General features: G+C 51.8%; 1 protein-coding gene across 2 annotated transcripts; it reads right to left on the bottom strand.

The window, feature by feature from the left end:
* Window positions 1–27,445, bottom strand: LOC112908951 (granulocyte-macrophage colony-stimulating factor receptor subunit alpha-like). Of its 2 annotated transcripts, none has more exons than XM_025984598.2 (12): window positions 27,216–27,445; window positions 23,293–23,386; window positions 20,480–20,622; window positions 12,035–12,161; window positions 11,776–11,905; window positions 10,173–10,357; window positions 8,305–8,438; window positions 5,197–5,220; window positions 3,912–4,047; window positions 2,537–2,633; window positions 1,790–1,871; window positions 1–839 (listed from the first exon to the last, which is right to left on the bottom strand). In XM_025984598.2, the coding sequence occupies exons 2-12, from the start codon at window positions 23,363–23,365 to the stop codon at window positions 762–764; spliced, it is 1,209 nt and encodes a 402-aa protein (XP_025840383.1). In that variant the 5' UTR covers window positions 23,366–23,386; window positions 27,216–27,445; the 3' UTR covers window positions 1–761. The 2 variants fall into 2 exon arrangements, with proteins under 2 accessions (XP_025840383.1, XP_025840382.1); XM_025984597.2 differs by having other exon boundaries at window positions 1,790–1,874; window positions 27,216–27,386.
* Between the last annotated feature and the right edge of the window lie 13 nt (window positions 27,446–27,458).

The raw sequence follows: 27,458 nt of genomic DNA, 5'->3' as shown, positions 1-27,458 counted from the left end.
TGGTGAGGCGTCTCCTGCACTGACAGCTTTATTTCCTGTGTGTGTGTGTGTGTGTGTGTGTGTGTGTGTTTGCCTACATGGTTTTTTGGGGTTTTGCGGGTGCTTTGGATGAACACCCATGGGGCAGCAGTTCCCTGGGCGCGGGGCGGCAGCTGGATTTGCACCTTAAGGGGCTTCACCTCCCCGGGGACGACACAAGGTTGAGCGTCATCCAGACACGGGCAGATCCCCGAATGCAGAGGCACATCCGCGGAACACACGCGTGCTTTTCCTCCCAGGAGGTCCCCCCCCACCACGTCCATCATTTGTCACGCTGAAACACGTTAGCTGCATCGTGGGGACGGGCCACCCTCCAAATCTCCGCGGGGACGGAACAGCAGGTGCACAAACCCACGGGGACGCTCCCGCCCGCGTCCGACTTGCTTCCCAGCCTGTGGGACCCACATGCGGGACCTGGGCGTGCGGACCGGCCTCTCTCTCCTTGTCCCTGAGTGGGCGCGTCGTGCGTCAGAGACACGGACACACAGCCGGACAGCTAGCCTCCCTCCAGCGGGTGCCCCGCGGCACACACCATCCCGCCCAGCCGGCCCGCGTGGACGCGCGCAGAAAGCCCAAAAGCCATGCTGCTGGGTGTCCGGGTGGCAGCGTTGCAGGTCAGCGAAGTCTTTGAGTGGATGACGCACACACGTGACATTTTCAGGGGTGGCGGGGAGGGCGGGGGATGAGGCCAAAGCTGCGCTGTCCACTTGTCCCCACGGCAGTCACCACGTTTCCTCCACCATGAGGACGTCCTCGGGTTCCTGGGAGCCCGGCGGCGGGTGGCCGTCATCCCAGGTGACCTGAGGAAGACAAGACGGGCAGCGTGGACACCACGCACCTGCCACGCACATGTGGCGCCACCAGGAAAGGATCCGTGGACAGAGTGGACGCAGCCCCCTCGGCGGCCGGATGCGCACACACATGCGCACGCATGCAGGGGACTAGGACATGGGGGGGGGCAGGAGCGCAGCTCTGACACCTGCTGCCCCGAGGGCGGACCCTAAACCCCGCTGCGAGGCCCGACTGGCCTCAAGGGCGCCCCAGGGGAGGGGGAGGGGGGCTTCCCAAGGAAACAGCGTCAAGCCCAGAACCGGAGCCCCCCCCATCCATGTTGGGGGAGATCCTCTGCTCATCACGGGGCAGCATCTGGGGCACATGCTCGGGGCAAGTCAGAAGGGTCATCGGTGCCCCCAGCTCCAGGGAGGGTCCCTCGCCCCAGGGGATGGTGGTCAGGGGTCAAAGGGTCGCCCCAAACCCCAGCTCCATCCACACCCAGTGGAGGCACCTCTATGTGCAAGTAGGGTCTGAACCCATGTAATGGGGTCAGGGGGTCCTCATGAGGGTGCTGGTGTCCACGAGCCACCCTAAAGGACAGAGACCAACCAACAGCTCCCTCCGCCCCCCCCCCAGGACCAGCGGGGGGGTTTCCAGCAGAGAAATAGGGTCACACCACTTCCCGCGCTCCATGGCTGTTCCTCTGCCAGACCCCACATTTCCACTTTTGTGGTGGGTGACCCCAGGACAGACTTTTGTGGTGAAGGCAGCTGGACGCTATGGGGCCGGTGGGGGTGGGGGGGAGCGTCCACTTCCCTCTGTCCCCCATCTGTCCCCTGGGAAGTGCTCCCAGGGTTGGGGAGCTCAGGACACCCCTGCCCTGTGACACCGTGCCCCAGGGTGGCGGTCACCTGCATACACTGGGAGCCCCAGAGGGTCCGCGCCACCTCCCAGGGTGCCGGGGGCACACGCTCACCTCCAGGGTCGGCATGAGGGCCCCCGTGATTTCCTTCTTGACCTGCGGGATGGGTGGAAACAGCTTGTGGCTCCTGTAGAACCTGCTGAGGACACGGCACCGTGGAGGGCGCAGCGCAGGGTCGGCGCACCACGGGCCGCGGGCTCCCTTCCCGCCCCAGAGAAAGCGCGCACCTCCGGAGCCAGGCCGGGCTGCACGGACCCACCGCCCCTGCCCGGGGTGCGGAGGGCGTGTGGGCGCGCAGCAGGAGGCCCTTACCCCATGGACAGTCCCTTCTCGACCCTCGCCAGCCCTCCTTGCCAGCCCTCCGCAGCCCGGGGGGCCGCGCGCCCTGGACTCCGGATTCGCGCCCCCCCTCCCTGCCCACTGCGCACGCACGGGGTCCCACGCCCGGGGTCCGCGCGCCCTGGACTCTGCATTCGCGTCTCCCTCCCCGCATTGCGCATGCACAGGGTCCCACGCCCGGAGTCCGCGCCCCCCTGCCCGCATTGCGCACCCACGGGGTCCCACGCCCGGGGTCCGCGCCCCCCTGCCCGCATTGCGCACGCACGGGGTCCCTCGCCCGCGGTCCGCGCGCCCTGGACTCTGCATTCGCGTCTCCCTCCCCGCATTGCGCACGCACGGGGTCCCACGCCCGGGGTCCTTGCCCCCCGGCCTCCGGATTCGCCCTCCCCGAGGCCAGTCCGCACGCACCGGGTCCCGCGCCCCAGAAGCGTCCTGCGTGCTGGTGCGGGACCGGGGCCTTACCGTTTGCAGAGGCACATGAGGAGCAGCGCGGGCACAGCCGTGGCCCACACCACCACGTCGAACCGAGCGCCGCGGGGCTCGCGCTCCTCCGGGAGGCCTGGGCGGGGGAGAGGAGCCGGCGGCAGGAGCGCGGCGTCAGGGTGGCGCACCCGGCGGCCCCCGCGCTGCTGTCCGACCCCCTCCCCGGGGCGGGGCGGCGGGCGTGCGGGAGCGGAGCAGCGGCCTCGCGGCGGAGGCGGGAGCGCTGGCCCTGCGGCGCGGACCCTCCGCCGAGCCCTGTGCGCTCCCGCCCCCTCGCCCCGCCCCGTGTCCTCCGCTCTGCTCCCGACCGAGCTGCCCCTAAGCGTTTGCGCACAGGCCCAACCAGCACCGCGCACGCATGTTCCTTCTCGGCCCACGTTCACTTTGAACACCCGCGGCCCCGCCAAGGGAACGAACGCGTAATTGCGAAAGTGCTGAGGGTGGGACAGACGCGTGGTTTCTATCGCCCGGGACGCTCCCCTTGGGTACCGCGGCTTGGCCTCGGGTGGTCTGCGCCGCTTCTGCCAGCGGAGACCCCGATCTCGGGACGGAAGGAGCCCACACGTGCACTGCGGGCTCCTGTGGGTGGGGGTGCGGGGCGCCAGCCTGCAGAGCTCTACGCATCCAGCTGGAGCATACTTGGAGCTCTAATCCCCAGAATGGAAATGTGGGGGCCGCAGACGAGGCTCCGGGCGGACCCCGGCCTTGTGGGGTTTCGCACCCCCCGCCCCCCGCATAAAACCGTGCGTTTCCTGCCGCTTGCGCTTCTGCGTAATGGGAGCTGTCACCTTGCAGGCCACTGGCTTTGGGATAACCCTCCCTGCCCCCCTAAAGGACAAGGAGGTGATGGAGCGCCCAGGGGGATGGGCCGAGCACTCCTGAGCCCTGCGTGACCCCCGCGGGAGGGGGACAGCGGCAACGAGGGCCTTGCAGACACCCCAGCGGGGCTGAGGGAACAGCAGCCCAGGGGGTTCACTGTGCCCGTGCTATCTGGGGGTGCGTCCTTGGAGGGTGACCCCAGGCCTCGGGAGGGCGTGCGGGGCAGCAGGACACGTCCGCAGATGCTGCGTCGGGGCAGAGAGCGAGCGCGCTGGGAGCCGCTGCAGTGCACTCAACAGCCCCCCCCCTCTCCAAACAAAAGCTGGGTGCGCCCCAACCCCGACATCCCTGCGCGGGACCTGCTGGGAATAGGGTCATTCTAGGTGGGCGAGGTGAAAGGGCCCAGATGAGCTCCCCCCGACCCCCCGGGGCCAGCGGCAGGAGGCGGTGGAGGAAGGCGCGGGGAGGTGGGGGGAGCCCCGCGCGGATCCATCCATCCGTCCTCGGAGCCTGCGCGCGGGCCCGGGGCGCTCACCGAATAGCACCGTCGGGCTCCACTCACTCCACAGGTCGTTATACACGTAGCGCACCCTCGCGCGGAACGTGCTTTCCACGCTGGCGGCGGAACTGGGCATCAGGTACACGTTCGGATCTTGTCCCCGCTGGAACACCTTCAGGAGAGGAGACAACCGGCTGTGACGTCTTGTGGCGGTCCCCTGGGGTCTGCGCTCCCCGCATCCCATCCGGGCAGAGGCGACACCTGACACCCCCGCCAGGGGCATCCGTCCATCTCCTGCGGGCACCAGGCAGGAAGCATCACCGGCTGTCCCCTGGGACCATGGACTCTGCACCTGTTCCCTGGGAAGGTGGACCCTGCATCTGTCCCCTGGGATGTCCCCAGGGAAGCTGGACCCTGTGCCTGTCCCCTGGGAAGGGCTCCCTGAGCTGCGCCCACATCTCGGGCAGAGTCCCCAGACCCTCCAGGGTGTCTCCAGGTTATTCCGAATCTGCACACCAGTGGTGGTTGCAGGGGGTGGTTGGAGGGGCGGTGGGGACCCCCGTGGCCATCCCGTGTCCTGAGTCTGACACCGCCAGCGACGGCCCTGCACCGTCTTGCCCCTCCCCACGGCCAAAACGGAGGCCAGTTCTGGGACAGGCCCCAGCGTCCCTGTGGACGGGGGCCACCACGTGTCCGGGGTCCACCGCACGGGGACGGCGCACCCTGGTGTCCCGGGGCAGGCGGGTAGGGAGGGCCTGGCAGAGGGACACGGGACAGAAGACCCGGTGGTGAGCGGGGAAAGCTAAGAAGGACCTGGAAGGGTCGTCAGGAGCAGGGCTGCGTTTCCTGTGACAGGGTGGCCCCCCTGCACCCCCATGCCCCCGCCCCACAAATCTCATCCAAACATCCAAGCACGTCCGGGCCGGACTTGAGTGGGACACAGAGTCCCTGCCTGCCGGGTCATTCCGGAGGCCGCGGTGCTTCCCTGCAGCCTAGATATCAGGACGGACGCCGACCCCAGGTCGCACGACCCGGGACATGTCCCTGATGATCCCTGTGACCCCCAAGAACCCAGTTTCTTCTGCTCACGTGTCCACGGCTGAGACATCTCGGCTTTAGGAGCTCAAGTTGTTGTTTTAGACCCAGCAGACCCCGCGCTACCGGCCCTGCCCCCTCAGCCGCAGTAGCCTGGGGGCAGGTACAGGAGGGGCCGGCGTGGCCCTGGGGGCACCTGCCAGGTAGCCCACGGATGGATCCCTTCCCCATCCCTCGGGGACCCTCCTGGGCAGCAGGAGTCGCTCAGAAAGGCAGAGAGACTTACGTGCTTTGTCTTGGAGGAGCCGCCCTGAAAAAAGGGAAAGATTGTTAAAATGTGTGTTTTCAGCATCATGTGCAAATGTGGGAACCCACGCGGAACCCCCGAGCGGGTAGGAAGAAGCCTCCTCAGGGCTTTTCCACGTGCCGGAGAGCAGAGGACGGGGAAGGAGGGACTCCCGCGAATTCCCCGCTTGGGGACACCTCACTTCCGGGAGGGACCGTGAATGTCTCCTCAATGGCACATCTGGGGCGGTTTCTTTTTTTCTTTTTCTTTTTCTTTTTCCTTTTCTTTCTTTCTTCCTTCCTTCCTTTCTTCTTTCTTTCTTTCTTTCTTTCTTTCTTTCTTTCTTCTTTTTTTCTCTTTTACTTTATTTATTTATTCAATTTAATTTTACATTATTTAGATTTAAATTTAATTTGCCAACATATGGTATGACACCCAGTGTTTGTCCCATTCAGGGGAGTTTCGTGCCCACACAAGGGACAAAAAAAATGCCACTGACGTCTGCCTAAACAAACATCGTCACAACAGTGGTTCTTATCTCCTATTTGTTCTACAAACCCATTTTGTTCTTAAGGAAGCTTTTTCTAAAAAAAAAAAAAAAGAAAGGAAGCTTTTTCCTTCCCTTCCCTTCCCCCTTGTTAGGTAGGTAAGGCCCTAACTTGAGTTATTCAAGAGTCTCTTCTTCTGTGAGGTCCCATATGCATGTGAATAACGTTTGCTCCCCCCCTCCCTTAACTGTCCTTTTATTTAATTTGCACCTCCCCGGCTCAGGACCTCAGAGGGTGGAGGAACAGCTTTTCCCCCTCGACACATAAAGGATCAATTTCCTTCTTGTGAATTCCTCTGGCTGGGAGCGTGCTCTGGGGATATTGATGAGGGGCGAGGAGGCAGCGTCTACAGGAGCGTTTTGTTCTGCGTCGGGGAATGTTCAAACGTCTCGTAAGGACTGACCACCTCCGAGACCCTCAGCGGGCTCCAGCGTTTACTGGGTGAGTCCGTGAGGCTGTGTGGATGTCAGGTGGGACCTGATGACCAAAGGGTCGCTGCTGCTGGCAGTCCTGGCGCCTGGGGTGTGACATGCACAGGATGCTCCAGGCTGCACAGCGGCCAGAGGTCACCTGAGTGGGACCACCTGTGTGAGGTCACCTGTGCATAGTCACCTGTGTAAGTTCACCTGTGTGAGGTCACATGGATGCAGTTACCTGTGACATCACCAGTATGAGCTCACATGTGTGAGGTCACTGTGCCTAGTTGCCTCTGTAAGTTCACCTGTGTGAGGTCACCTGTGTGAGGTCACATGGATGCAGTTACCTGTGACGTCACCAGTATGAGCTCACATGTGTGAGGTCACCGTGCCTAGTTGCCTCTGTAAGTTCACCTGTGTGAGGTCACCTGTGTGAGGTCACATGGATGCAGTTACCTGTGACGTCACCAGTATGAGCTCACATGTGTGAGGTCACCGTGCCTAGTTGCCTCTGTAAGTTCACCTGTGTGAGGTCACCTGTGTGAGGTCACATGGATGCAGTTACCTGTGACATCACCAGTATGAGCTCACATGTGTGAGGTCACTGTGCCTAGTTGCCTCTGTAAGTTCACCTGTGTGAGGTCACCTGTGAGGTGACCACTGTAGAGGTACCTGTGTGGGTGTCACTATGTGACATCTTCTGTGTGAGGTCACATGTGTGAGGTCACTTGGATGCAGTCACCTGTGATGTCACCAGTGTGAGGTCACTTATGTGAGGTCACCTGTGCATAGTTACACCTGTGCACAAGCCCACCTGTTGGAGGTCACCTGTGTGACTTTGCCCACACGAGCACGGGGCAGGACGATGCCGGCGGGCAGGACCAGACACCGCAGACCCTGGGCACGCACATCGGGGCCTTGACTCTCATCCAAGATCCATACCCGACCTGGGGAGGGCTTTAGGGACGGAAGGGTCATGACCTCATTTCCATTCTGAACGGTGCCCGGGGCTGTGCGGATCCAGGGGGGCTGGGCCTGGGGGTCGCCCCAGAACTCTCACGCGTGCCCCACACTGTGGTGTGCACAAGCTCTGCGGTCAGCGTAGGCACGATGACAGGGTCCCCGCACTCACGGGACCTGCCTCCAGGAGGCAACACGCACAGAGCAGAGGCACTAGAACATTTCAGGTCACGCCTGATTCCAGATCGCCCTTGGGAAGAAAGCGGATCGGGGCGGGGGGGCGGCACAATGGAGAGAGACCAGTGGGGCAGGAGCTGAGAACGGGCGTGGATACGGAGGACCCAGCACCTGAGCACGGAGGGAGGGCCTGCCAGCAGAAGCAGCAGGACGTGCAAAGGCCCTGGGGTGCTCAGAACCGAATGCCCACAGCATGGCACCGGACTGTGTGTCTCTGATGAGGGCAAGAGAGGATGCATGAATCTGAGTTGCCCCTCTGCCCCGGCTCCAGGCGTGGGGCCCAGGGTAAAGCCCCAGGCCACGGGGAAAACACAGATGCCGAGCGTCTGCCGGAAAGTCCCCAACTTCCAGGAGTCGGGGACGAGTCCAGATCTCAGGCTGCAGAAGCTCACTTATCAAATGTGCAAACTGAAGATTCGGGGCGGGGGGCTCCCATGCCCTTACCATGAGCCCCGCCATTCCCGACCCATTTTCACATTTTGTTTCCAAAAAACATCCAGACAGGGGCTGCGTCCCCTAAGGCCACATTGTGAAAAATGTCGCTAATGGGACCAGTGAAGACGTCCAGAGTCGTTACTTTATGAACCTAAAATGACTGTAAAAAATAAACACCAGATTGGGATTCCTTGTCTGGCGATCGGTGGAGCACGCACTCAGCTTGCAGGGTCCTGAGTTTGAGCCCCACGTGGTGCATAGGGATTATTTAAAAAAAAAATAAGTAAGATTAGTGTTTTAAAAATTTAAAAAATAAAAATAAGTAAGGGAATTTCATTAAAAAGTAATAAAGGAATCAATCACCCGTTTAGGGCAAAAACAGGGTACAGGAGTGCTCAGACATGTTCCTGCAGCAGAGGCGCATGCTCATCAGCTGCCAGGATTGCGTTCCACAGGGAAATACCAGATTGCGGATGGTTCGTGGGTCGCGCAGCAGGGTCGGGGCTTCTTACCGCTCTTTGGATGTCCAGCTCGTAGTACAGGACGTAACTCGAAAGGTCGTATCTGATCTCGGGATTGTCCCACTTGATAATGTGGTGCGATCTGTTGTAGGTGATCGTGATGTTCGTCGGCGGGTCATACTTCTCTGCGGAAAACGAAACAGAACCAAAATGTCGACAAAGCGCCCGCAAACGGCGCAGCGTGTTTTAAATGTGCAATGCGAAAAAAAAAAAGAAAAAAGAAAAAAAATTAAATGTGCAATGTGGATGGGGTGAATTCAGGGTTGGGGGGTGTTAGGGGCTCCAGCTGGGTTGCCGTGTGATGTGTGCAAGGCGGATCGGAAGGCCACCCCCGGAACATGACACCTTGGCACATGAGTGACTTGGAACGGAAGGCGGCCGACAATCGCAGACCCAGAAAGAAGCTTTCCTGGAGCTTATGGGAGTGACTAAGACCGCACAGTTCTGAGAAACTATCACTGCCACGAATCCCGACTCTGGGGGATTTTTATGTCCGCGAAGAGAGTAGAAAGTCGGCAGCAAGCTGAGTCTGCACAAACGAACCTTACTACTATAGCCCTGTCTCCCACTACTTTCCCCATACGTTTACCTTTCCTCAGTTTACCACCTCTAAAAGCACAAATCACTTTTTCTTTAACTCGGTAATCAGTTGTTTCTAATGAAAAGGACATATGGATAAAAATATATAAAAGTAAATTTAAAAAATGAAAAATAGGGGGATCCCTGGGTGGCTCAGCGGTTTGGCACCTGCCTTTGGCCCAGGGCACAATCCTGGAGTCCCCGGATCGAGTCCCACATCAGGCTCTTGGCATGGAGCCTGCTTCTCCCTCCTCCTGTGTCTCTGCCCCCCTCTCTCTCTCCGTCTATCACAAATAAATAAGAAATAAATAAATAAATAAATAAATAAATAAATAAATAAATAAATCTTTTTAAAAAATGGAAAATAAATGGTATGTAAGTTCCTGAGTCTAACCGCTTCTTTGGGAGATGTTCATTTCTTTTCTGTGAAGCTTTCCCCTGATGCATATAAAACTTAAAAGTTAAAATTGCATTTGTATGCTTTTCTCCTGTTAATATAGCATTTGTCCATTTAATTTGCAAGCCCTGTGTACAGAACCTAAGAGGGTAGAGGAAGTTTTTTTTTTTTCTTCTTTTGCATTCGTATGCACAGAAGGCCATGGTGTATGTCTTGGAGAAAGTACACAAAGCATTGTTCAGGGCTGTGGGTCTTGGATTCGACATTAATGCAACAATCTACACTATATGTCTTTTTTTAAAGATTTAATTATTCATTTATTTGTGATAGACTAGAGAGAGAGAGAGAGACAGAGACAGAAAGAGAGAGAGGCAGAGACACAGGCAGAGGGAGAAGCAGGCTCCATGCAGGGATCCCGACGACTCCATCCCGGGTCTCCAGGATCACACCCTGGGCCGAAGGTGGCACTAAACCACTGAGCCACCCAGGGATCCCTATAAGATGCCTTTAAACAGAAACAAACATAAAACAAGGCTATGTGCTGACCAGTTGATGAACATGTGGTGAGCAGAGACCAACCCCGTATTTCCACCCCATCAGCAACGATGAGACAGGATTCGTGAATTCAAGATTTGGGGAGAATTTACAAAAATCAACAAAAGTCTTATACGTGTCATGATCACCGGCCTCTCCTGCATCCCACCCACGGGGACTATCCCAGACCCCAAGTGCACAGCCCGGATCTTGCTCAGGCTGGTTGGGAGGGAACCCAGCAACGCGTCCTACGTGGCCCAGGTGTGAGCGGAGACGAGAGACGAGAGAAGCGACAGAGAGATGGCTCACCCGGGCAGGGGGGCGGACCCAAGGCGAGGTCACCTCTTACCGATTTTGTAGGCTTGAAATGGAACAAAGTCCAAAAACGGAATTGCCGCCGTACGGCTGGTCCCGTTCACCAGGAAGAAGTAATTGTCCATGTTCTGGGGTTCGCCGAGTTGATTGAAATGGCAGCCCACGCGCATCCCCTCGGAGTTCATGATGTAGTGCGGGCACTCCACCTCGTCCTCGTGCCTGTCATTGGCAAAAGGGACCCAGGAAAAGCCCGATGACTGTGTGTCGTTCTGAGCAGATAGTATCAACAACAAAATATGCCCCCCCCCCAGGTCAAAACCCAGAAAACCCTCTAAAAAAATGATAAAAATCCATCCCTGGATAAACACAAAATCAGAACACGACACGCGTCCTACGCACTAGGCTGGGACGTGACACTCAGGGACAAATCCCGCCGTTTAACGGGCGCAGGCGTTGCAACCCATTCCGTGCATGATAAAATCACTAAACTATGGATTTCCTCATCTCTTAAGGACGGGAGGGGAAGTTTGCATTTCGGAGCCAGGCGGTGGCGAAGAGGAATGGTTGTCCTGCCTGGGTTCTGTGATTTTGTGACATTTTGAGGAGGTACCCCACCATGGGGAGGAAGCCCTACAGCTCGCTCTACATTTTCTGTTAGCATCCACACAAAGATCCCCCATTAGCATCAAAGATCCTCCATTAGCATCCAAACATCCCCCTGCTAGCATCTGCACAAAGATCCCCCCACCTCTGTTAGCATCCAAAGATCCCCCATTAGCATCCACACAAAGATCCCCCACTAGCATCTGCACAAAGATCCCCCCCGTTAGCATCCAACAAAGATCCCCCATTAGCATCCACACAAAGATCCCCCGTTAGCATCCACACAAAGATTCCCCATCAGCATCCACACAAAGATCTCCCATTAGCATCTGCACAAAGATCCCCCCCTTAGCATCGAACAAAGATCCCCCATTAGCATCCACACAAAGATCTCCCCATTAGCATCCATACAAAGATCCCCCATTAGCAACCCCACAGAGATCCCCCCGTTAGCATCGGAACAAAGATCCCCTGTTAGCATCCACACAAAGATCCCCCATTAGCATCCACACAAAGATCCCCCCCACCCTGTAGCATAGAACAAAGATCCTCCATTAGCATCCACACAAAGATCCTCCATTAGCATCCAACAAAGATCCCCCCCCCCGTTAGCATCAAAGATCCCCCATTAGCATCCACACAAAGATCTCCCCATTAGCATCACACAAAGATCCCCCATTAGCATCTGCACAAAGATCCCCCCATTAGCATCCAACAAAGATCCCCCAATAGTATCCACACAAAGATCCCCCCCCCATAGCATAGAACAAAGATCCTCCATTAGCATCCACACAAAGATCCCCCATCAGCATCCACACAAAGATCTCCCATTAGCATCTGCACAAAGATCCCCCCCTTAGCATCGAACAAAGATCCCCCATTAGCATCTACACAAAGATCCCCCATTAGCAACCCCACAGAGATCCCCCCGTTAGCATCCACACAAAGATCCCCCCGTTAGCATCAGAACAAAGATCCCCCGTTAGCATCCGCACAAAGATCCCCGTTGCTTGGGAGAAAGGCGAGGCACTTACAAAGAAGCCCACCAGAAGAGCTGGTAGCAGACGTCGGCCGGGGCCCTGGAGCCAGGCGCCCAGCTGCAGTTCATGAAGCGGACATTGTAAATGAAGCAGGAGAAGTTCATGGCGCCGGAACCTTCCATGCCTGGCAAGACGCCAACCGACAAAACCCTCACGGGCTGCACCACCACCACCCACACCCAAGGGTGGAGACCTCGGTGGCCCTCGGCGGGTGAGGCGGGAGCTGGGAACTGCCCAGCACCGGGGACCTCACCTGGGTTGGCGAAAGCCAGCAGCTCCTGGAAGACATTACCGTCACAGGTGACGTTCACGGTGAGGTTCGCCCCTCTGTGCAGCACGTGGTTGCGGAAGATGCAGTAGTGCGTGTCGTCCTCTGCGACCTGGGAAGTGCACCATGGAAAACCTGTACATCACGTGCGCTTCGGGGTCCCTGGGGCCACTCAGTCCTCAGATCATTGCACGGTGGGATGTGCCCCCTTGGACCCCTCCCCACTCGGTCACATGACTGTGATAACAAGTGCAGGCGTCCGGCCTCGTGAGGCCTGCGGGAGACTATCTGTGCAATAATCCCAGGAGCTCACAGCTGGCCCACGACGGCCAGGGCTTGAGTGACACTGACGACGTCCCTAATTCCGTTTCCCATGTCCAATGTGGCCTGAGGATTGTGCTGAGCCGGGAGCAACTGAGAACCCACAGATTCAGAAAGAAGCCGTCCTGTAACGATGTATTATGTGTTGGCGAGTTGAATTAAAAAAAAAAAAAAAAAGAAGAAGGCGGCCCGGGTGGCACAGCGGTTTAGCACCTGCCTTTGGCCCAGGGCGTGATCCTGGAGACCCGGGATCGAGTGCCGCATCGGGCTCCCCGCATGGAGCCTGCTTCTCCCTCTGCCTGGGTCTCAGCCTCTCTCCCTCTCTGTGCCTCTCATGAATAAATAAATAAATAAAATCTTTAAAAAAAAATAAAAAATAAATAAAAAGAAGAAGGAAAGAAAAAAAGAAGTAAAAATGTAAAAACGACAAAGAAAGAGGGAAAAGAGAGAAAGAAAGAAAGAAAGAAAGAAAGAAAGAAAGAAAGAAGGAAAGAAAGAAAGAAAAGAAAGAAAGAAAAAAAGAAAAAAAGAAAGAAAGACCTTCCTGGAACTTCCGTTATCTAACTGAAGAAACTTCTAGAAACAAAGATGCCCCAGATTCCCTCTCTCTGTGGTAACTTTTAGGACCACAAAAAAGACAGAAATTTGGCACCAATATGGACCTGTATGAACAAATCTACCAAAATAAACCTTGTCTTCCCGCAGTGTCCTCCAAATATCGATCTTCCCGAGAGGTGCTGCCTTGAGCAGCCTCCTGCTCTTTTTCTGCCTCTTGTCACATCTGCGCCATGCATGGGATACAAGCTCTGGTCTAACTGCTTTTTGGGGGCATTTTTTTTTCTTTTTCATCAAGAAAACTCATGCCACGTAAAAATTTTAACAGCATATAGAGAGCACATGCCTCTTCTCAGCTAACCTGTCTTTTTGTCACTCTAATTTGCAGAGCCCCGCACACAGAACTCAACAGTGTAGACAACCGTGGTTTTGCTCGCCTGCACCCCTAGAACGTTTTCTCACTCCTCTGCAGGACTCTGGGGGCTCTGACAAGGGTAAGATCTGGTGGCCGACACCCCGGGGAGAGTCTCACGTGTCCTCATTTGGGTGGTCCTGGTTTATGTGATTATTTATGAAATAATGTTATTCATGCTCATGTAGTAATTCAGCTGTTTTCTCTCTGTGGGGGTCATGCTGCGTTGTGGGGGCGGATTTTGTGTTTAATAAATTTCGGGGATCCCTGAGTGGCTCGGCGGTGTGGCACCTGCCTGCGGCCCAGAGCGTGATCCTGGAGTCCCGGGATCGAGTCCTGCATCGGGCTCCCCGCATGGAGCCTGCTTCTCCCTCTGCCTGTGTCTCTGCCTCTCTCTCTGTGTCTCTCATGAATAAATAAATAAAAAGTCTTTAGAAGAGGGAGAAAGAAAGAAAAATAAAAAATAAATAAAAATAAATTTCCCTAACAAGTGTCACCAGGGATGACGGGGAGAGCAGCCATAGAGCACTGTGGGAGGGGACAGTGGAGTGACCTCAGGTGTCCTCAGGGGGAGGGGAATCTGGAAACCTTGGGGTGGCCTAGGGGGAAACCACAGATCCACACACTCCATCTGTGGCACCTCTGAGGCCCGGGGTGGCTCCCCTTTTTTAAAGAAAAGCAAAGCAAAGAGCCCCCAAAATCAGGAGTCTAGGGACTGATCCTGCCGTAGGAGATAATTGCAGAATTTCTTTTTTTTCTAGAGGCGGAAACACCACATGTTCCATTTCTGAGTCTATAGAAACCCTTTTATCTGAAAAGGTTTTGCTCCAGACAAGAAAAAAAAAAAGTGTCTTGGGAATCCCCAAATCAAAGAAAATACGTATGTGGACACGAGAATGATGGACAAAGACCTACAGGGAAGCGGGGTTGTTCTAGGAGGAGCAGCCTGGGCCTTACTGAGGTCACCAGAGTCCCTCGGAAGGAACGTCTGGGATTTACACAAAAGTCAGGTGATTGACAGCGTTAACACACCGCCCAGGGTGCGGCCAGGGGGTGACTCATTCCGACGTTTTAGGGGAGAAAATGTTTGAATAGAAGTTTCCGTACAGCTGGGCCTGTCGGTGACCAGGATGAGGAGAAACGCACCTCCTACATCAGAGGCTCACAGACGCGTCCCGGATGGGCATCGAGCGGGTGCATTCCAATCTCTAACAATGATAATGATAATAATAATAATAATAATAATAATAATAATAATAATAAAAATATAAAATGAAATAAAATAAGACGTGCTGTCTAGTTCCAAACGACGGAGAGAGCCTCCTACCCCTTTGTCATGAGCATCCCCTTTAGAAAAGGTGCAGCAGCACCAGGGTCTCCCTGAGATGTGTGCAAAACGGGGTCCTGCCTCCTGTGTTTGTGGGAACTTTGCTCCAAGAGACCATTTCTCGCTCGTCTAAAAGATGGGATTTTTATGTTTCTTGCTGATTTCAGGGAGCGGGTGCATCGGGGAGGGGGGAGGTCCCTCCCATGTGTGCCACGTCCACACAGGCTGCCCGCGGGCACCTCGCGCCCCGGCTTCTCGCCCACTCTACCTGCGTCCGGCTTCCGAGTGCGTAGGGCATTTCGTCTCATCCCTCGACGTAGTCATACATTTATTTCTATTTTGCTCTGTGCTTTCCCTTTTTACAGAATTTATTTTTTTTAATTATGATTTTTTTTTTTTTAATCGAGGTCTCTTAGGTGTAAAACGAACCACACAATGGACCACGTGGATCCGTCTGAAGTGCGCACGTCAGGGGCATCGGGCAGCTTCGCTATGTTGTGCAAGCTCTACCTCTGGTTCCAGAACATTCTTTTTTTTTTTCTTTTAAGATTTATTTATTTATTTATTTATTTATTTATTTATTTATTTATTTATGATAGACAGAGAGAGAGAGAGAGGCAGAGAGAGAAGCAGGCTCCATGCCGGGAGCCCAATGTGGGCCTTGATCCCGGGTCTCCAGGATCTCGCCCTGGGCCAAAGGCAGGTGCCAAACCACTGAGCCGCCTAGGGATTCCCCTGGTTCCAGAACATTCTTATCCCCCTCCCCATAGGCCCCAGCCCCGTCCTCAGGCCCTGGCAAACACTAACCCACTTCTTTTAACGGGATTTGTCTATTGTGGAAGCTTCCTATAAATCGGCTGACGCGCTGTGTAGCCTTTTCTATCTGCTTCTCCCTGAGCAACATATTTGCAAAGTTCATGCACATCGCAGCAGGTGCACAGCTGATGCTCTTTCACAGCTGCAGGGAGAATTTAGTTTTATTATTATTTTTTATTTATTTTTGTTTTTTTTGAGAATTTAGTTTTAATCCTCCACCCCCCCCAAAAAAAAAGCATCGTCCATGGAGCGGGATGGAATGAGGGACTTGGAGACCATGCAGAGCAACGCTGGCTGGCAGGGGCAGCCACGGCACCCAGCCCCACGCGGCGTCACGTGCTGAGCGTCAACACAGTGACCCACAGAGGACACGAGATTTAAGACAGTTTGGAAGGAAAAACATCACATGGAAAGAAAGGGGGAAAAGAAAGTCAGCACAGCAGCATCCTGTTTGTGAAACCACAGGCTTCCATGGGCACAGGGCGGCGGGGCAGAGGGTGGCTGGGGGGCAGTGGGGACCGACGCAGCGACTCCCCTGACCGGTCAGCCCGAGTCCGACCCGACGGTAATTACCTCCACTCAGATTCCCTCAAATTCAAAACGGAGGAAAATCAGAGCATCATTAACACCCGAGACACCTGTGCCAAACCTGTGCTCAGAGTCGCAGGCAGGACCGGCTCCCTGGAGGTCCCCCAGCTGCAAAGAGCCCCTCCCCTCAATCCTGACCCCCCAGCCGGCTCTCGGGGGCGACGGGGCTGCTGCTAAAGACGGAATAAAACAACACCCAGAGATGCCTTCAAGGTTCAAATCACCCCCTGCCTATCCCCCTCTTCCCTGCAGGCATCTCTGTTTGGCCTCACGGAAAATCCAAAACCCCAGCGAGAAATCCTGCAGCCCGTTTTTATTTTTATTTATTATTATTATTATTATTATTTTATTATTTATTCATTATTATTTTATTATTTACTTATTATTATTTCATTATTAATTATTATTTTATTTATTCATTATTTTATTATTTATTTATTAATCAATCGTTTCATTATTTATTCATTATTATTTTATTATTTATTAATTATTATTTATTATTTATTAATTATTTTATTATTTATTAATTATTATTTTATTTATTCATTATTTTATTATTTATTTTTATTATTACTATTATTTATTTTATTTTTATTTTTACTTTATTTTTATTTTTACTTTTTATTTTTATTTTTATTTTTATTTTTACTTTTTTAATTTTTACTTTATTTTTATTTTTATTTTTATTTTTGTGGCCCGTTTTCATTTAAAACACCAGGGCCTCTCTCTGCTAACCAGCTAGCAGTTCCCCCCTCCCCCTTTCTCCTGCAGGAGAAAGCCCACAAAACAAATCTGTGCACAGCAGGCGGAAGGAAATGAACCAGAGATTTGCAACACAGAAAACACACACAGGCAAAAACGCATGGCCTTTGGGAACGTTGGGTGAGTAGACCTGATTTTACGTCGCCGGCCCCGCTCGGACCTAAGACCATCCCGGGGATATTTTCAAAAGAATCTCTTTCATTTAAAAACTTTTTTAAGAATTGAGGTACCTGGCTGGCTCCGTGTTCATGGAGCCTGCCAGTGTCGATTGTGGGGTTGTGAGTTCGAGCCTCACTTCGGATGTAGGGATTTACTCAAAAATCAATATTTTAGGGACACCTGGGGGACTCAGTGGTTGAGCATCTGCCTTCGGCCCAGGGCATGATCCTGGAGTCCCGGGATCGAGTCCCACGTCGGGCTCTCGGCATGGAGCCTGCCTCTCCCTCTGCCTGTGTCTCTACCTCTCTCTCTGTGTCTCTCGTGAATAAATAAATAAAAACTTAAGAAAAAAGAAAAATAAAAAAAATTTTAAGGAAGAAAAAAATGAAAAAAAATTAAAAAAGGAGAAAAAAATGTAAAGCTATAAAAAATAGAAACCCCAAAATGTCATGCTCATGCACTGAATTCAACATTATTCAAAAAAAAAGTATGTATCATGATGGTGCACAATCTGTTTTAATAACATCAGTGGAGGTGGGACGGGAGGACTAAATAATCATAATCTCAGCAGAGGTTGGAAAACAAGTTTTGCAGAGTATGCAAAAACCAGTTTTCAGAGACAAACAATGGTTAGATCAGCAGGAACCTAAATGAGTCTCTCTGACATACGAAAAGAGGTTTTTGCTTTTGGGTTTTCTCTTTTACATCAACTGACACTACTGTAAGTCATATGGAAACACCACATTTAGGAACGTTTTTCTGGAATTCGCAATGAAAAATGAGACGAAACAGAAAGCCGCCCCGATGGCACGGAAGGAAGTCACGTTTGCCTTATTTCTGAACTAACAGGACAACATTCCGAGAACCAGATGCTCCCTGCAATGCATTGACTTTATTAAACAGATTAAGGAAACCCGTGGGCAGGAAGGCCGTAAAATCACTGACTTCCTTGCACCAACAGCAAACACTTAAAATCGAAAAAAAAAAAAAAATTGTTTTTTTTGAAGCAAGCGACAGAAAGCTATACCATGCGTAAACATGACCCACATGGAAAGGAAGGTCTGGGACCTGTTTATTTTTGTGTCATTATCTTAAAATTTAATTTCAGTACTTTTAATTAATTTTTTAAAAAATATTTTATTTATTTTACAGAGAGAGAGAGAGAGAAGGAGCATGAGCAGGGGGAGGGGCAGAGGGAGAAGCAGACTCCTCCCTCCCTCCAGCTGAGCAGGGAACCCGATCGTGGACTTGATCCCAAGACCCTGAGATCCTGACCTGACCTGACCTGAAGGCAGATGCATAAGCAGCTGAGCCACCCAGGTGCCCCTAATTTCACGACTTTTTAAAAGCACGGGGGCCTAAGGACGCCTACTGCTGGATCTCCCGTGAGCCCCCATGTGCAACCCTCCTCCCTGCCTCCTCCTCTCAGGGGCCCTGAAAACACAGTTCACCTAAGGTGTGACCAGTCGTAGAATATTTCACCCCAAAATAAGCCCACTTTGGCACAAGGATGATTTTTAAGGCGATTGCAACAAGCAGATACAAGGAAATCCCGATGCAGGTCACTTTCCTAAAAGCTGGACATTTCTTTGCAAAGAATACCGCGTCCCCCCCCCCCCCCACACCCCAGGAGTTAATCTCTGGGGACAAGGCAAGACCTTCATCAGCCTGGAGGTGGCGGCAGAGGAACCCACATAAGAAGTCCCTGTGCGGGGCGCGAGGTGGTGCACTGGGTTAATCCTCAGACTCTTGGTTTCAGCCCAGGTCCTATCTCGGCGTCCTGAGATCCAGCCCAAAGTCGGGCTCCATGCTCAGCACAGAGTCTGCTTGGGCTTCCCTCTTTCCCTTTCCCTCTGTCTCTCTCCGCCCCAAAATAAATAAATCTTCAAAAAAAAAAATCTTGCTAAAACTAGCTATAAATGTGGGGAGGAGCCTCCCCCATCCCCAGCCATCGCAGAATTGGTATGAACGTTATTATTATTTTTAAAGATTTTTTAAAGATTTTATTCACGAGAGACACATGGGGAGAGAGAGAGAGAGGCAGAGACACAGGCAGAGGGAGAAGCAGGCTCCATGCCGGAAGCCCGACGTGGGACTCGATCCCGGGACCCCAGGGTCACACTAAAACTTCTGAGCCACCCGGGCTGCCTGGTATGAACATTATTTTAAAGTGAAGACGTTTGGATTTAAGAGATGCACAAAGAAACGTTTTGGGGGGGCGTTTCTCTTATTTAACTAAAGTCAGAAACTCCTAGAAAATAAGGCTGCTACCAAATTTCTCTTTCAGGTGGATTTTAGGAAGGACAACGAGGGTAAATGTTACCATAAATGCCCTCTCTGGGCCGTGACGAAGACTGAAAGACGTCTCACAGTCGCAGGAATTAGCTTCATCACAAACTTTCTTATCTCCCATTTTCTTCTGGAAAAATGCTTGTTGTTCCCATAAAGAGCTTTACTCTCTCCTTCCTTTTTCCTACTAGGCACATAAATCGTTAACTCTACCTATTTATTGGGCTATGTTTTAAAAGCCCCATATGAAAAAAATAATAATAAAAAAAAATAAAAGCCCCATATGAGAAAAAAAAGAGAAGTTCCATATGCATGGAAATATACTTTTCTACCTCCTGTTCATCTATCTCTTGTTCATTCACGGGCCTCCAGACACAGCTTAAGAGGTTAGATGATAAGGTTTTTCCTCTCTAAGGTCCTTAGAATGCAACCAAGGGTGTGTGTGTACTAGGTGACGAGTGAGTGAAAGACACGGACTGAATCCGGGGGGCGCTGTTTCCATGGTGACATCCATTTAAGGGGCAAATCCACATCTTTCCCTGTAGTCCCTCATGGAAGGGGAGAGATCAAAATGAAAGCAGGTGCAGAAAAGACAACTATTATAGATCCCTCCTCATACGTGGGACTCAGTGTGTGGATTTTACTCTCACTGTACAAAGCAGGGTGAAGGGCTCCTATAGTTGGGATTAATCCCAAATAGGCTATTTTGGAATAAGGATTATTTTGAGCATCTGGCACCTGAGAATGGACATGGGAATAACCCATATGCTGATTCCATGGTCACGTCCCCGCAATTTATTGGCCTCAGAAGCTGAAATCCGCATTTCTTTGTCGAGACGTCTCCTCAATTTTCCAGCCTTTTAGAAAAAAATGGCACAAAAACTCCCTAGTCCAGCCACTTCTTTGGGTGTTTACTTCTCGCCTGTGAATATTCGTTTAGGTAAAAAAAAAAGTTGAACCGGGAACAAATCTGTAGATCTTTTCTTCTGAAAAATGTGACGCTCGTCAGTTTAATTTGCACATCCCTACCCCTGAGCCTGAGAGGGTAGAGGAAATGTTTTTTTTTCTTCCCCCCCCCCCCCCCCCGACAACAGCAATAGGAGTGGAGCTTAAGAGGAGGCAGGAGACGTAAGAGTCATCTCACAGGAAAATTCAAGGTTTGCAAGGAGCCAAGCCATAGGCACGAGCCATGAACACTCACCTGTGGGAGTTGCGAGGTGGGAGAGCCGAGCGGGGTATATATTACGCATTCTTGCTCACTCACATTTCTTATGTAATTCCAGCTTAACATTTTCTTCCTTGAATCTAGCTGCATGTTTACAATAGGAGATACGTTTTCTTGTGCTGCAATTAAAAAAAAATGTTAATAAACACTTAGTAGGAATTAGAACCTGCTCCCCCCACCCCCTTGCAAGTGATGTTATAGTTATAGGTGAGAGGGGAGACGTTCTGCAAACACCAGGTGGGGATTGTCATATCGGTTTACTGAGGCCAGATTCACATAATGTAAAATGAACGATTTCAAAGTGACATATACAAGCCCATGAAAAGATGCCCAGAAAAAAGAAAAAAAGGAAAAAAAGATGCTCAGAACCATCAGTTGTCAGGGAAATGAACATCAAAAGCACAACGAGATGTCACTTCATACCCCTAAACTTAGCTTTAGTAATAATAATTTGAAAAATACAGAAAATAATCTGAAAAATACAAGTTAGCTATTGTAATAATGTGAAAAATATAGAAAATAATTTTAAAAGTACACAAAAGTAAAAAAGATAAAAAATAAAAATACGCAAAAGTATAGCAAGAATCATTGCTTAGCTAAAGTACAGAAAACTTAGCTACAGTAACAATAATTTGAAAAATACACAAAATTAAGAATAGCAATAGTTATATGAAAAATACAAAAAATAATTTGAAAAACACAGACAACATAGGTATAGCAATAATAATTGAAAAAATAGAAAAAATAATTTGAAAAGTACGGAAAAGTTAGCTATATTAACAGTAATTTTAAAAATGCAAAAAATAATTTGAAAAATACAGAAAAGTTAAGTATAATAATAATAGTTTGAAAAATACAGAAAAAGGGGCACCAGGGTGGGTCAGTCAGTTGAATGTCTACCTTCAGCTCAAGTCATGATGTCAGGGTCCTGGAATCCAGCTTCCTGCTCATAGGGGAGTCTCATTCTCCCTCTCCCTCTTGTCCCTCCCCCTGCTTGTGCTTTCTCTCTTGCTCTCTCTCTCAAAATAAATAAATAAAAATCTTAAAAAAGGGAAAGGAAAGTACAGAAAATAATTAGAAAAATACAGACACATTAGCTATAGCAGTAATAATTTGAAAAATACACAAAATAATTTGAAAAATACACAAAAGTTGAGTAATAATCATTTGAAAAACATATAAAAATACAGAGAAGTTAACTAGAGTAATAATAATTTGAAAAAATATAGAAGATAATGTAAAAATACAGACAAGTCAGATATAGGAATAATAACTTGAAAAATACAGAAAAGAAAGAAACTAATTTGAAAAATACAGAGAAGTTAGCTATAGTAATGATAACTTTAAAATTACAGAAACTGATCCTTAAAATACAGAGAAATAAAAATATTTTAAAAAATCTTAAAATACAGAAAAAAAATTTAAATACAGGAAAAAATTTTAATATGGAAAAAATGTCTAGAAAAAATTTAAAATCACAGGGCAGGCTGTGCAGAAATTGGGGCCCTCTGTATCTTTCCAGAGGGAATGCAAAGTGGGGCTTCCATCCCAGGCCTTCAGGATAGGGCAGGGGATGGGCTATGCCCTTTGGGGTGGGGCTGATGCAGCACCTTGACCAAGAAGAAAACTGCCATAGGTGAGGACAAGTACAAAATGACCACGAGGACTTTAATTTTCCCTATTAGGGGGGAAAAAAAAACAGAAGGACCAATTAATTTACAACAACAAAGCCAAGAATAGGCAACAGGGGGACAAACAGTCTCTCTAAAAAACGGTGTGGGAACAGCGGCAGCCACTTACAAAAAAGTGGAACCAGACCACTAACCAGATCCACAAAAAAATTAACTCCACCTGGATTAAAGACTCACAGGTACAACCCGAATCTACAAAACTCCTAGGCAAGAAAAAAACCCCATAAAAACAAAAAGCCCAGGTTGCGGGGTTCCTGGACATTGGTCTCGGCATGAAATTTTTTTTTTTTTAATTTTTTTGATTTGACATCGAAAGCAAAGGCTACAAAAGTACAAAGAGACACGTGGCTCTTCATAGAGGGGCTACACGAGCATCAACAATGCAGAATAGCTAGCTGAGGGTCTGGGGCGTCTGTGGAATGTGATGATCAGAGAAGTGAACGCCCGTTTCCGGGGAGGAGAGGAGCCCAATTTCCCGGGCAGCTGGCTCCCAACACGGTGAGCTTTCTCTCCCTGTGTGTGCCCTCTCTTTGGTGGGTCGCCCTGCGGTAAGATTTCTATGTTCTCTAGCGTCTTTGGGGAGAGGTTTTGTGGGTTGGGAGGATATTTTTCTGTTTCTAAAATATTTTTTAAAAAGATTTTCTGTATTTACTTGAGAGAGAGGAAGAGAGAGAGAGCAGGGGTGGGGGATGGCAGGGAAAGGGACAAGGAGACTCCATGCTGAGTCAGAGCCCAATGCCAGGCTCCATGTCATGACCCTGAGATCGTGACCTGAGCCAAAATCAAGAGTCGGATGCGTAACCAACCGTGCCATCTCGGCAAGTCCGAGATTTTTGCTTTTTAATAAGGTTTTCCCAGGACAGGCAGAAAAGCCGACACCCCAGCTGGGCTTGGGGTTTGGGGATAGGGTTTTCTTCCTGATTGTGATGATGAACATCCGCTGACAGTTTGGTTTCCACAAGGACCCCTTCTCTTACCAGGGCAGGGGTAGAGGATGGGGAGATGCATAGATGCATCAGGTCTGGGGGAGGGCCTTTTGTCCCCTTCCAGCATTAGGGGGACCCTGCCCAAACGCCCCCACCACCTGCCAGCACCTACCCGGCTGTGGTTCTCTGCAGCACACTGAGCTCAGGAGGACCAGAAAGCTCACCAGGTCCAGCATAGTCGCCATGGCCCAGCCCCAATGCTGCACCTGAAGAGGAGGAGACCTCGGGTCAGAGGGTCAGATTCCAGGTGGGGCAGGAACCCTCCATTCTCAGAACCCCTCCATGCCCCTGGGGCCGTCAGGTGTCAGGAGCAAGTTCTTGGGGGGGGGGGCATCCCGTGCCCTATGTGGTCAGACCACTGGGTGTGTCCACCATCCTATTTCCACATGCCTGGTCCCCCCTACAAAGTGACAGCCCCTCTGAAACCCTCCTGGAGCCCCCTTCGAGGCATCAGGACACTCAAGGTGCATTATGCACGATGACTACCAACGTGGGATTGAACCCACTTTTCCCACCAGACTGGACCTTTCCCTGCAGCCCAGCATCACCATGGCCATTGATCTAGACCACATCCCCGCCCCTGGGCCGCTGTGTGGGGACCCACTCGGAACCCCGCCATGCATACTGTGGTTATTTGAGGTTGCGCCTCTTGCAGTAGGTGGTTCAGGGGCAGGGGAGGCGAGGCCTCCATGAAAAAGAAGGAATGTGTGATGAGGATACTGCTCCACGGCACCCACTTTGGGGTATGAGGCAGCTCTGTCTGGCTGAAGACAGAACACCTTTATTAATCATTATTATTATTATTATTACTACTATTATTGAGAAAGAAACAGAGATCAAGAGAGCCAAGAGTTAGGGGCGGAGGGAAAAAGAATCTCAAGCAGACCGCACGCTGAGCACAGAACAATGCAGGGCTCCATCTCATGACCTTGAGATCATGACCTGAGCTGAAACTGCGAGTCCAACTCTTAACCAACTGAGCCACCAGGTGCTCTCAGGATGGAATACGTTTGCAGAAAGAGCCAATAGGAGCCCAGAGGCCACCAGCGAGTCGGGGTGCACATCATTACAGTGTTTCTGGCCCCTTTCCAGGGACGTGCGCCCACGTCCTAGGATGATGGAAGCCATTTATTTTCCTACCTGGGGGAAGCAGGTAAACTCCTTCCTGCTCTGTGTCTCATTACCAAGCGAGAGACCAAGAGAGGAGGCTGGGAAAAGAGAAAATCAGGGAGTAGAGGTTGAAGGGCAGGAAAAATCGTTTCCTTCTAACCTCTTAGACTTGCACTTGATGCCCACAAATTACGTGAATAAAAAGACTTAACAGAAAACCCAGCATTTACGCCATATATACATATGCATGGGAGTCCAGCAAGGAAAATGCAGCTCGGGGAGGCAGCCAGATGGTCAGCGATTTTAATAAACCTTTTTTTTTTTTTTAATTTTATTTTAAACCATTTTTGATTCAACGTCAGAAAATGGGTTTCTGGCTCCTGAATGGGGAAGGACAGTTATATGGAAAGGGGCAGCAGGAAACGCGCGGCACGTCCGGGGCGGTCTTGTTCATAAGCATCTCCGAGACGATAAGAAGTCTCTGAGCGTCATTGTCTTCTCAGTGTGGGAGCATCTTTGTCCTTCTCTGTGTGTCTCGTGAACTCATAGACACAGTCTTAAAACAAAATATAAAATAATAAAATAATAAAATAAAAAAAATAAAATTAAAATAAAATAAAATAAAATAAAATAAAAAAATAAAATAAAATAAAATAAAAAAGGCCCGTGTACGGACGTACATTTCCTCCAGGAAGGGGAAATGAATGTCCTGTATTTTCTGGCAGCGAGGGAGGCGTCCAGAACTATTTGTGCTCCTGCTGGTTCTCAGTGGCCTGTGCTCTGAAATCATCTGTATGGCCAAGAGGTACGTTTTTGGGGGCCTGTAGTGAAGCCCTTCAAGGCACGGAGTGTATATGAGCTCAGCGTGCGGAGGGGGTGCTGTGCCCTGGCCCCCAGTGGAGGCCACTCCTTGTTCTCAGTGCACCTGCTATGGGTCAGGCCCTGGCGCCGGGGATGGTCTGCCTGACGGCGGTGGCTCTCAGACGCCTCCCTCCATCCCTTGCCATGCCCGCGATGGCCCTCACCTACTCTGCAGTCGCCACCAAGACGTTTCCCCACGAGGAAGGAAGCACAGCGACACATGAGGGCTGCGGTGGGGACGTCTGAGGTCTGTCCCAGAGTCTCACGCCCAGGGCAGGAAGAACCAAAGTGTCGCGGCCCAGGGAAATGAGCCCTTTGGGGCACAAGGTCTGCGCGGGGTCAGTCTCTGTGTCAATGTTGAGCACAGAACGGCCGCGGAGAACCTCAGGGGCGGCTGCTCGAGAAGCTCCGAGGAGACAGACACGGGCAACCAGGCCCCGCCATCGTGTCCCAAAGGGGCATTATCACCCCCAGGAGCTGCCGTTGTGGCCGAGAGGCGGATGTGTTCCTTCTCCAAGAACGGGTGGCCTCGGGGGCTCCGTGGTGACCCGCTAAAATGCACCTGTTGAAACCCTTCCTCCCTGGACTTCAGGATGGGGCTGCATTGGGATATTCGGTCTTTAAAGAGGGGATTTAGGTGAGGTCTGTAGGGTGCGCCCCGATCATAGGATCAGGGGACGATGTGCAGAGAGCGATGAACATGTGAGGACATGGGGAGAACACGGCGTCTACACGCCCGGGACAGAGGCCTCAGGAGGAACCAGCCTCGGCCTCCGTGGGGACCCACCCTGGGGACAGGTCAGCCTACAGACGCAGCCAGAGAAGCTGGGCACCCGGATGCGGGCATTTGCCTTTTAATGACTTTTTAAATTTTGCATTAAGTACAGCAGCTTTGCACGTCGTCATCGCCCTTCTCATGGCGTTGACCCAACCACGTGCCCTGTCGTTCCTTCCGCGTGTCTTAGTAACCAACAGGCTTCCGACCCCAGTGTCCTCATCACATGGAACATATTAGAATGTAATTAAAAGGGATTCCTTTTATTTAGTCCTAAATGCAGCATTGGCCTCATTTCTCTCCTGCGTTCTCCAAGGACGTGTCCCCAGGCTTCAGGGCCCTAGGTCCGACCTCTGGCCGCTGGCTGCAGGTGGCACCCTCTGTGAGCCTTCTGCGTTGGGAACAAGGGTGCTTGCCTCGGGGCACGCCTCCCCCCACCCCGTTTCATACCAGGCTCATCTATGCCCTTCGGTTCAGGGTTCCAGCTCCCAGGCAGGAAGATCTGAGCTGTCGATCAGGGCGGCAGGGACACTCTGAGCGCTCGCCCATCGCCAGGGGCTGTGCGTCACGGCCTCGTCCAGCTCGGGGTGGAGCTACTTGGCTTCCGCCCTGTGCTTCTCAGGCCACAGCATTTCTGGGGACCCCCCCCTCCCTCCACCACCCTGTCCCGCCTGCAGGTGCAAGGGGAAGGCAGGTTGTGCACCCCATGTAGACCCACGGGCCCACCTGAACCGTGCACCTGTCAGACCCGTCGGTATTGAAGACCAGCCTTTGGTCACTTGAATGCTTAAAAACCCCCAAAGTGGGCAGCCCGGGTGGCTCAGTGGTTTAGCACCGCCTTTGGCCCAGGGCATGACCCCGGGCCCACGTCGGGCTCCCCGCATGGAGCCTGCTTCTCCCTCTGCCTGTGTCTGTGTGTGTCTCTCTCTCTCTCTCTGTGTCTCATGAATGAATAAATAAAATCTTTAAAAAAATCCCAAAGGAATATTGGGTGCTTCCCCAGAAGGACGTACGCCCTGTAGACAGTGGAGAGACACCCCGAGCATTCGCTCGCAGACACCCGCCAGACAGACCTCTTGTGAGTTTGGTAAAGTGATGCTCACACCGCTGGTTCTCATCTGGGCACCGTGGGGGTGCTCATCCCCACCACACGCCCTCCGTCTGCCCCCTCAGTGATATACCCCCCCATACCCACCCCCGGCGCTGGTTTCCCCTCCCATCCGGCGCCCGTCCTGCTGTAGGATCTCACAAACCCCACAGCCCTACAGATGCGCAAAACGTCAGCTTACTGGTCAGCGAGGTTTCTGGAACGTCTTCGGACCGCTCCGGCGCTTTCGGAAGGTGCTGTGGACAGGCGGCACCAGAAGGGGTGCTCGGGACGGTGGACGGACCCGTGGTCCCCGCGGGGCTGAGCTCAAGAAGCCTGGTCAAGAGCCTGCTCTCTATGGACTCCCACGCACAATTCATCCCCACGTCAGCGTTTGGAGAAGCGCCTTATCTGCCATCAGCCGTGTCCTCCTTCTCAATGAGTG

This window comes from Vulpes vulpes, chromosome X (assembly GCF_048418805.1).
Source record: "Vulpes vulpes isolate BD-2025 chromosome X, VulVul3, whole genome shotgun sequence".
Classification (NCBI taxonomy): Eukaryota; Metazoa; Chordata; class Mammalia; order Carnivora; family Canidae; genus Vulpes; species Vulpes vulpes.
Note: the sequence above shows the minus strand (reverse complement) of the source record. Positions and strands in the feature narration are given on the sequence as shown.